The sequence below is a fragment of the Periplaneta americana genome, chromosome 10, assembly GCF_040183065.1.
Source record: "Periplaneta americana isolate PAMFEO1 chromosome 10, P.americana_PAMFEO1_priV1, whole genome shotgun sequence".
Classification (NCBI taxonomy): Eukaryota; Metazoa; Arthropoda; class Insecta; order Blattodea; family Blattidae; genus Periplaneta; species Periplaneta americana.
Genome location: NC_091126.1, coordinates 147,028,045 through 147,039,441, shown reverse-complemented (window position 1 = coordinate 147,039,441; position 11,397 = coordinate 147,028,045). Strand labels below are relative to the sequence as shown.

Genomic DNA, 11,397 nt, shown 5'->3' with positions numbered 1-11,397 from the left:
TAGTGCCTCATTTGGGAAGTTTTCTCTATAAGCAGAAAATTTTTGAGAATCTGGAAGATATGTGAACTGAAGCTTTCCATAATCAGAAAATCTGTCAGTAATTTCCATGTGCATACGATCTAGTATGCTGTAGTACAGCTGCCTGTATTTCAATTCATCATCTCCTTTTCTTCTCTTTAATGGTGGTTCCATTGTATTGGCTGAAGAATTTTCATTTTCCATATTACTCCATATGGACGGAAACCCACTACGTCTGAACTCGAATATAGAATTTTTTAACTTTGATACCTCTTGCAAGCAGTATGCTATGTCTAGACTTTTTGTCTGAAGAATATTGTAGAGCACATCTGTATGTGTGAACACTCTAGCATAGACTTCAAGAAGAAATATATTCTGAAACTGTGTGAAAAAATACAAATATCCTTGAGCCTGCACAGTTACATCATCAACCCAGTTTTCTTCAGAGTCATTACAAATGATATTTTCAAAGAAAGCAGTCAGTTGTTCTCTGTATTACTTTACTGTATTTACAAGCCGAGATGTAAAATTGCATCTAGTTGGTGCTACTTTTGGGAGTTTCTTTTTCATAAATTCTTGAGTTTTTCTGATCTTTTAGGAGATGATGAGAAAAGTGCAGCTAAACCCGACAGTGTTTTGAAAAAAAAATGCGGCATTCTGGAATGGATGAAGTAGTTCGTTGCAAAACTAAATTGAGAACATGGCTGTAACAATGGACAAATAGTGCTTGAGGATACTTTCCTTGAACTTTTGATTTTAAGCCATTAATATTTCCCGCCATAACTGAAGCACCATCGTATGTCTGTGCAATTAACTTATTGCCGACATTGTATTCTGCTATAACACCTTCCACATGCTGAAACCAAGCAGCAGCAGTTTTGCCCGAACTGACATTTGTGAATCCTATAAACCGTTCTTGAACATTGGCAGTACTATCGACGTATCTTAAAACAGTGGACAATTGACTCTGATTAGAGCAGTCACTTGTTTCTTCAACAACAATGGCCACAAAAGGTGCTTCTTCTATTTCAGATTTTATGTTCTTTATCATAACCCCACTTATAGCAAATATTAAGTCATTATGAATTGCGGGAGAAGTACCACGAAATACTGTTGAACTCTCAAGATGATTGGCCAGTAAATGGTCAAATTCACTTAAGGAACTTAAATATTCAATATAATTTCCTCTATTGTCTGATTCCACACTCTCATTATGATCCCGAAAAGCCAATTCTTGTTTTCCTAGAAAGCAGACTGCGTTAATAAGATGCAGTAAAATCTCCTGATTTTTTTTCCACAGGAGCATTGTATTGGTTGATATGTAGAGCTTTTTGCTTATCTAGCTGTAAATCAATTCTTGTCTTCCCAAAGTTTGCAAAGTTCATGCTACTACAAATCTGAGCTTTTGATTTGTCGTGTTTTAGGACTGCCGTTCGAAGGGAGTTGATATTAGAAAACCCTCTTTTGACCACACATTAGTTTCGCGGCTAAATAACAAACATGGCCAGCAAAATAGTTTAGACAGTTTAGAACTACCACACAACCAATTCCACTTACCATATGATGTTGAAGTGAAATGGCGTGTGTACTCACGCTGTTTTCCTTTTACGTCCATGGACAAATTTAACTCAGGAGTTGGTCTTTCCATTTTCACAATTTCAACTTCCTCGTTGTATGTACGACGGTTAAAAGGCACTTTTAATAAACCTTCTATTACACAGTCATTTTCAACACAAACCTCTCCAGAAACTTGTCCTGCCATATTTTTCACAATATCACTTAATTGGGAAATTAAAAACTTAATAATTCACAATTAATATAACTCTTAGACACTCGAACAAATTACAAATTTAAAATACTGCACTGCAAGAACACAATTACATTTATGAGCTAGCGTGCTAAGCGTACTGTTGCTTCGCTCCTGCGAAGAAACCGATCACGAGAGTGGCAACTCACCCGGCCTTACACTGCACATTGGAAACAGAAGAGAGCGGGGGGATGGGCAGTTGTGCGACCGGACAGCGTGCGCGGTACGGTCACAGGCTACCTCACATAGCAAGTGGTTTCTCCAGTGATGCCGCCTTGACAACTTGTTTCTTTTCGAGAGCAGAGAGCGCATATAAATCAAACAATTACTTTAATTTTAATTACTGTGGTAAAACTAATAATACAAAATTATTACATTATGTTATATTATAAACTTTTTCTTTTGTAATTTCCTTGGGCTACCGCCGGTAGCCCCGGTAGTCCGCAGAATACGCCCCTGATCTTCACGGTCACGTTTCTACTCAGAACAATAGATACTGGGCTATCGAAAATCCCCATATTATTCATGAAGTTCCTCACCACACTGCAAAGGTTGGGGTTTGGTTTGCAGTGAGTGCGAGTAGAATTATCGGTCCCATATTTTTCGACACAACAGTTGATTCACACGTTTATGTAACTTCAATTTTAAATAATTTTTTTCCGCAACTAACAAGAAATGAACGATTGAGTGGCTGGTTTCAGCAGGATTCAGCTACAGCACACACCACTGCGAATTCTATGCATGAATTGCGAAGTGTGTTTGGTTACAGAATAATTAGTCGAGGATTGTGGCCACCTCGTTCCCCTGACCTATCTCCATGCGATTTTTATTTATGGGGAACGTTAAAGAATAAAGTGTACGCATCAAATCCACACACATTACGAGAATTGAAGGACAACATCACGAGAGAAATACAGGCAATCAGTCAACATGAACTTTTGCAAGTGAACCAGAATTGTTTTCGGAGATATAGGAAATGTGTTCGAGTTGAAGGTCATCACTTTCAACATCTGTTGTGGTGCAGGTAAACCTAATGTTAGTAGAGTAGTTAATGTTCCGTACCCATGACTTGCCGGTTGTTTACGTGTAACTCTGGCGGCGGCGTGTCAGTCTTTACCCAGTCTTTATGGTCTGGCTGAGCTACGAACGCACTGTATATGTGATACACTTTTCGCAAAAATTCTCGCACAACTTAATTAAATGCTAATTACACAGAATTATGCTTAACAAGATTACAGTCTTTCTCTGTTTTTTGTTTTTCCTGACAGCAGCTGTATATCTTTCAGAATTAGTATTCTTAAGACTGACATTTGAACATGTGAGAAAAGCATTCCTAATAGAAAATATCAGCTCCCAGCTACAAAACTATAGAGAAAGTGAAGAAAGAAGAGGAAGCAAATGTGGACAGATTTTTAGAGTATGAGCACAGACACTTACAGAGTCAGGATATGAAAGAACAAAGAAATACTTTACGTGATTACAGATGCAGTGGTACATGGCCACTATTACAAATTCCGTAAAAGTTGCATTACCACGATTTAGACCAATGTTATGCTTGCAGATTATGAGACTATGTGAAAGTTTACCATATAGCAGTTTGTGTAGACGAGAAAAAATATCAGTGAATGAAAATAATAAAAGATTGATCTCAGTTAATCTTACTCGGATTCATGCACATTTCTCCATATATGCAGTTTATGACAGCATGTTCCACTGTTTTGGTAATTGTCTCTCAGGATAATTTCGTACATAGCTGTTTATTTATTAGTTAATCACGGCATCACGTCTCCTGGCATTCAGAAATGCCAGGGTAATGGCATAATACAGGGCTTCAATCTCAAGGCTCTCACTCTTTCTGGAAACTCTTTATGAGGAAGTCCATGCATGGATGATCAGACTGATGCTATACTTATTGCAAAATTCTCGGTACCAACTCAGCCATATTGTCGTAGTCGAGATAGGCTTTGAAACAAGATGTATGCTATTTAATAGTGCTTGTTATCACATTATTAGTGAATACTTTTACTAAGTATAGATTGAATTGACAGTGTCATTTTAAATTTTCTGGTGTAAAGGTCTCAAGCAAGTCAGTTATAAACAAATTTTGTAAGTTTGATGTTGGACATGAAAGCAAACAGGAGAAGAATTGTTTTATTGAGAAATTGGACGGATTTGGAACAGCATTAGAAAGAAGTCCAAGAAAATCTCTCATTTGCCTAGCAGCACAGTGTGCATTTTCACGTGAATCCGCACATACAGCAACAAAATGACAGTACTGAAATCGTGACCATGTAAGATTTCGTGGTTTGAAGACTGAACAATCCCTAAAGCAACATTAAATGAGTCTTGTATTTGGTACATGATGGGATCCAGGACTGATATACACTATCTACCAAAAAGTAATTGGGCACTGTTTTTGTCCCTTTAGAACCTCGTGGTACCACCTCTTCTTGCTATAACAGCAGCCACCCTGTCACGCATGCTCTCCACTAGTTTGTGTAGGATATCCACTGGAATGCGTCGCCATTCCTCTTGCAACGTGGCTCTCAGTTGGACAATGGAAGTTGGCCGCATCTCCCGAGACTTCAATCGCTGGTCAAAATCGTCCCAAAGGTGCTCAATGGGATTGAGATCAGGACCCCGTGCAGGCCAGTCCAACCGGTGAACATTATTGTCTGCATACCACTGTATAGTAGCTGCCGAAACATGGGGCCAACTTCCATTGTCCAACTGAGTGCCATGTTGCAAGAGGAATGGCAACGCATTCCAGTGGATATCCTACACAAACTAGTGGAGAGCATTCCTGACAGGGTGTCTGCTGTTATAGCAACAAAAGGTGGTACCAGAGGTTCTAAAGGGGCAAAAATAGTGCCCAGTTACTTTTTGGTAGATAGTGTATTTTAATGTCGAAGCATGGCTACATTTATTGGGATATTAAATTCCAAAAAGAATTGTAATTGGAGTTCGGAGCACCTCATCAGTTACATGAGCAGCAATTACATGGCATTCGAAATGTTCTTCACACCACTATATAAGAAGAATTGATGCTAGTGTTCAGCAGTTTATTGAGATTGACTGGCATATGGACATCATTCCGAAAATGTATTTTAATTTAAGATAAGATTAAACACTGTGATACCATGTAATTACATTCTCAATCCTGTAGTTTAATCACAAGATTGAGGAACATTTTCTGTAAAGATACTTCGTAGTGGAAATGGATCGCATTACAACAGTCGAAAGGCTGGCAATACTGGGAAATGTCCAATACTCGAGATTGCCACACCATATGAGCCATAAATTAACATCCCCATGACTATGAAGTATTTGGTTAATTAACCCTTAAGTAGTTGCATGGGTGTTGTCAACACTCCAGTCACATATACGGAGCTGTTAACTACATACAGAGTAAGCCTGTACTTCTGAAACTTTCAGTACCTCTCATAAAATTGTTAAGGCAACAATAACCGTAAACATATTTGAAATCAGAATTTGCATACTCCAGATAATAACGGTTTAAGTGGTGTGAGTGACGAATTGTTACAGCAATGCTCCCATTGTAGATAGTGACAGTGACTAAACTGACCATACTTGTGTAACAAATAATAACAATGGATGTTAAGTAGTGACTGTGCACACAGAAAAATCAAGAAAGTGGTCTGGAAAGGAAATAAAATGTAAATTATGATTAGGAATGAATAGACGCTCGAATATTACATGTGAACCAGTATTGAAATATTACCATTACTGTGTATTAATTATAACATTGTGATAGGTATTAAAGTATTTCATATAGTTGTATAAATAAAAAAAGAGCTATATTTTAATTGTTCACTAAAAAACAGCCCATAAGAATCCATTATATTTGAGGTGTCAGCAACACCCTGCACGTCTCTTAATGTTAAAAAGTTAGGCACGACTGCTTAAAGGTTAAAAATGTATTAGAACAAGGCTGCAACTTTGGTGAATAATTTTACTAAACCAGGCCTGCAGAACTCGCAAGGAGGGGAACTATGACATCAGCCTCACTCCACTTCTATTGGGGATGATCGACTTTGCCCCGAGAATGAATGTTGATGCAGCTGAATGTAACTAGAACGCCGTGACCGCACAGGTAGGAAAGGCGGGTGGGATGAGAAAGGGGAGGAAAGCAGTCGCTCTCAAGAGCTACAGTTCTGCAGGCCTTTAAAGATTCAAGACATTTCTGGTATTGTTGGACAGGCATTCAGTCTTGAACAAATTATCAAAAGATTCTAACCCACCAGAATTTACTCATTTAATATCCATATTTACTGATTGAACCTAAATTACAAGTTATTAAGTATGTTAACACAGGAAACTCAGTGAAAGTAAATACTACACCTAGCACATGTTCTTCTAGTAACTAAAATAAATGCTAACTCAAAATTTTCTCGGGCTTCCAGCCAGGTCATAAGTTGGTGATCCACCAACTTATGACCTGGCTGGAAGCCCGAGACAATTTTGAGTTATCACGTTGCCAGGAAAACTTAAGTAGTTATTTAAAATAAATGCTGTAACTTGCTATATTGGCAGAGTTATTTAAAATCTTAACACAACGAGAAGGAAGCTGGGTTAGAGGATAAGAGTCTGTTGCACTGTGAAGGAACTGACTTCCCTTCATTAGTTACATCTTAAGAGCCATGCTATTTTTACGTAGTTAATAAAAAGTTGCATATTTTTATTATGCTGAATAGCGTCCGCTTACAAATATCTTCTAGTCTATTATTTGTTATAAGCACTTGATCTTATTTGGTAGGTTTGGTCAAAACTTCCTGTACAGTGCTACTGAGTCTGTAATTTCTAGTCTAGACATCACAAATACACTTTTTCAGTAGAATTAGTGTTCATCTAGTATGCAATAATAGAATGTTAGCATGTTTAAAAATTTGAACTGAAAGACTGTGACTTTACAAGTATTATTTTACTAGTATTGTCTCTATAGTACAGATGCTTCACACTATCTTTTACCGTGCCATATTTTTGTGTATTCCGTTCATAGATTCAACAGTGTGTGCTATTTTCAAGTATTTGTAATTATTATAAAAGGGAATTACCTGAAATAGATGCTATTTTTTGTACCATAACCTTTCTTGAAGTTGTTGTGTCCAAATACTTTGGCAGACGAAATTGTACCTCGATAGCTAAGTTCACTGCATCCAGGCAGGCATTGGCATTCTGGCTTAGTCCATCCCTCATTTTCTGTTCCAAGATTTGAAGTGTTGGCAGATTCATCCACCAAGCGCATTTCTATGGCCTCTGTGAATGATATCAGTAAGAAATTGGCAAAATTTACATTGTTTCATTAACGCTATATTGTTCACTTATACAGGGTGAGTTTTAAGTCACCAACAAACTTCAGGGGGTGTTTCCTGACTGAAAATGGAGCACAAAAGTTCATATCACCTTGTGTCCAGAAATGCATAGTTTCCACGGTAGATGGCACTGACGACATTCTCTCATAACTTGCAGTGTGCGTTTTGTGTGTTGCAGATAGTGTGATTTAAGCAATGTAGAAGCACAATGGTCTGGTATTCATTCCAGGAACAAGCCGAGATGGTGTTCGTGTATGGCCAAGCAGGTGGAAATGGTCGAGATTCAGCACAGATGTACTGAGCCATGTACTGTGACAGACAGCACCACCCACATCACACAACATTTGGAGCCATTTTTCGGCGTTTGTGTGAGCATGGGTCCTTTGAACGTGCAGGGCGGCCGCAGACTGTGTGTATACCAGATGTGGAGGAACATGTTCTCCATGATTTTGAGAACAACTCTGGTACAAGTTCCAGGCAAGCTCTCGACAGTTTCCACCTGCTTGGCCATACATGAACACCATCTCGGCTTGTTCCTGGAATGAAAACCGGACCATTGTGCTTCTACGTTGCTTGAATCACACTATCTGCAACACACAAAATGCACACTGCAAATTATGAGAGAATGTCGTCAGTGCCATCTACCGTGGAAACTATGCATTTCCGGACACAAGGTGATATGAACTTTTGTGCTCCATTTTCAGTCAGGAATCCCCCCCCCCCCCTGAAGTTTGTCGGTGGACTTAAAACTCACCCTGTATACACTAAATAGCTCTGTTATTTATAGGCTTTGTTGAACATTTATCTTATTTAAGTGTTATTGACACAAATACTATTTTTACTTATAATAAGGAAATTAATTACTTAGGACAGTTGTTGTTTTATATGGAAATTTCTGATTTTGTATATGTTTTTCCTTTTTTTTTTCACAATAAATGACAAAATAATTGTATTAAATAATGTGAAACGTAATGTTAAAGGTGCATGAACTTACTTCGAGCAACCATTGTGCAGTTCTCGTCCTTCTTGGCACAGATGGTCGTGTTGGCATCCTCTAAACAAGAATCCCATTTAGTATTAGAAAACACCAGTAATTCGTAGTTGACATTACATTCTTTATGTCATAGAGCTGAGGCTGACAATTTTTGTTAGTGAATTCTGTTTGTTTATTGAGTATTGTTTTACATCCAAGATAAACAGATTTTTGTAAAATGTGTGTTGGTTTTATTAACATCGTCACTTGTTTCCATTGCACTTAAGAGATTAATGTGAAATTTTTATCAGAGAAATGGTTACCAAATTTCGTGACTAACTTTGTTATAACGTCACTCACAAGTGCTCAATCCAAACAGTGTTCACTAAAAGTGTGCACGGAATAATCACCAGCCAGATGTCAAACCAAAATCATTTTTAGAAATTGGAACTGTAGGTAATGTGTACCTAATATTTTCCTTCGGAATATGTATGATAAGAACTTTCTTGTGTTAAATTTTAACGTACCTTGTTAACATGTTTCGACCTATTTTCGGTCATCTTCAGAACTGGTCGTTGGTCTTGGCACCCCTTGTTTCCTGTATGGGTACATTTGTAGTGTAGAGTCAAAGAGTGTATGTGTTTTGAAATTGAGTTGTGTGTTGAGAATATCGTTGGGGTGTGTTTTCGTGTGTCTGTATATTTCATATTGTTCTAGTGTGTTGAGTTTCTGGCTTTTTGGTTGGATGTGCAGTATTTCCATGTCTGTGTTGATGTCTCTGTAGGTGTGGTTGGCATTTGTGATGTGTTCTGCATATGTGGAGGTGTTTTGTTATTTTGTTATGGCTGTGATGTGTTCTTTGTAACGTGTGTGAAATGATCTGCCTGTCTGTCCTATGTAGAAGTTGTTGCAGGTGTTACATTTGAGTTTGTATGCACCTGTGTGGTTGTATTTGTTTGTTTCTGTTGTTTGTGTGTTGAGATGTTTTTGTAGAGTGTTATTTGTTCTGTATGCGATGTTGTAGTTTAATTTCTTGAATGAGGTTGCAATTTTATGTGTGTTTTTGTTTTCGTATGTTAGTGTGATGTATTTTTTGTGTTCTTGTGTTTGTGTTGTATTCTTCTGTTTTTTGTGGTTTTGTTTTGTCTTACGTATTATGTTGTCTATTATGTTAGGGTTGTATCCGTTTTCTTGTGCTATGTATTTGATTGTGTTTAGTTCTTCGTTGTAATCCTGTTGGGTCATTGGTATGTTGAGTAGTCTGTGTACCATTGTTCCGAAGATGACCGAAAATAGGTCGAAACATGTTAACAAGGTACGTTAAAATTTAACACAAGAAAGTTCTTATCACACATATTCCGAAGTGATACAGTGTTAAAAGTTGTGTAATCAAGATGTATAATATTTTCCTATGTCTAGAAATTTTTTATTGGCACCGTTCTTTTTCTCCATTCATATGAAACAAATTGTGGAAAGAAACTGTTCATTCTATGTGCATTAGGACACTTTAATTGGAAAGGGGAAATTTTGTATGATAATTAATTAGACAGATAACTATCTTAGTATGTATGAGAGTGATAAGGATACATACTTGGAAGGTAGTAGGGAACACACTTGCAGATGGAAAGCGTGTAGTTGGCTTCACATTCAAGTGCACAATTCCTCTGCGTATATGTGTTATAATACTTGAGATACTTCTCATCAGAGAACACGCACAGGCGTTTATTTTCTGGAATTTTTCGAATAGAAGATGATGCATTGGTTATTGTTGGCCTGATAACCATTCTGTATTCTTGTCCAGGAGTCAACAGCAATCCAAACTCTGATACTTTCGGTGTTTCTACAGGATTGTGTAATCTCACCTGTAAGAATTTTTGCTGTTAAAATTAAGAAAATTTGTTGTCTACAGTACAATGTGTATGCAAATTAAATGCAGTTGGGTTGTGGGATTGTGGAACCAAACTTGAAGATCTGCAAAAAATGTTGCATCATCGAGTCCTGTGCTTTGTGGTGCAGTCTTGACTATGTTGATAACTGGAAATTAGATTGTATGGACCAGATTTGAGGTTTCAATTTGTCAAATGACACTGTATTCCGTGAAATACCGTAATTGAGGGTTTTTTTTTCAAAAGTTGCTAAACACCTCAAATTAAATTTGTCAGAAAATGTATCTTGTTATATGATCAAAAAGTATTAACCCAAATATTTTATTCTTCTATTATTATATGTATTCAGGTACTAATGCTATTACATAATTAATATTTTTAAATTTAGATTTATAAATGGAAAAGTGAGAGTACGAAATTTGCTGTTTTTTTTTTTCAAGAGTCTCTAAACGCCAAGACATTAAAACATGACATGTTTGTTAATATTTAAACTCAATTTTTTTTTCTCTGTTCTTAAATCTTTTGCTCATATTTTATTTTTAGTTTGTATTTAATTTATATTACTACACTGTAATATATATTTTATTATTTTTTCATATTTACATGACAGTTTGAACAAGGTACCTACAAAGTAAAAAAAAAAAACAATATATTTTTTTTGAAAAAAAAAAAAGAAACAAACTATTCATACAACAATAATAATTGAATAATTTACATAACGTCTGTATTTGCTAAAATAACCTGAAATATATTATTTCTTTCCTAAAGTACCCACACATAAATTTGCCTAAAATATTAAGAGTCTCCAAGTAACAATGAGAACCAATCAAAACATTCATAATATAGAATAAGGAAAATTGTTATGGATTTTCTCAAAAAACAGGTATCTGGACATTGACGTTTCCATTCAGACATTCAATTTAATATGAATCTCCAGTAATATCTTTGTACAATTCTTTAGCTAATGTTGGTATTTCAAAATACTTCATGAGGTTCAAGGCATCCCTCTCCTTACTGACCATAATATTGTTTGTTAAGGTAGCTGTGTTCATTATATACTGGTTATAGGTCTGATTTTAATATCTCAACTTCGATGTGATCTCCATTGTAGGTGTCTGCCACTGCCAGCAGTGGCCTACTTTGTTGTTTGATTTTATTTAAGTCATCACTCGTTGGTTTATAATTTTAGAGGGTAAAAAAAGTAGTAATGCAAATCAATTTGTCCTTACAATATTAATACCATTTTGATTACTACACATTTTTTTTTAAACATTTTAATATCTTAGAATTTATTTCATTATTACGATTTAAAACTCTGTTTCATTCTCGTAGTACACAATTTGCTCCTCCATTACAATCCCTGCTCACAAGATCTTACTA

General features: G+C 36.4%; 1 protein-coding gene and 1 long non-coding RNA gene across 2 annotated transcripts in view; one reads left to right on the top strand and one right to left on the bottom strand.

Annotated features, from left to right (window-relative positions):
- Positions 1-11,397, top strand: part of LOC138708080 (uncharacterized) — a 63,027-nt gene that overhangs the window by 19,425 nt on the left and 32,205 nt on the right. The gene's annotated exons all lie outside the window — the stretch shown is intronic.
- Positions 1-11,397, bottom strand: part of LOC138707298 (pickpocket protein 28-like) — a 30,311-nt gene that overhangs the window by 2,522 nt on the left and 16,392 nt on the right. The window contains exons 6-8 of the mRNA XM_069836615.1: positions 9,723-9,993; positions 8,153-8,212; positions 6,901-7,102 (exon numbers count right to left, since the gene is read on the bottom strand). Coding sequence (XP_069692716.1) covers positions 6,901-7,102; positions 8,153-8,212; positions 9,723-9,993 — 533 coding nt within the window. The remainder of the gene's footprint in view (positions 1-6,900; positions 7,103-8,152; positions 8,213-9,722; positions 9,994-11,397) is intronic.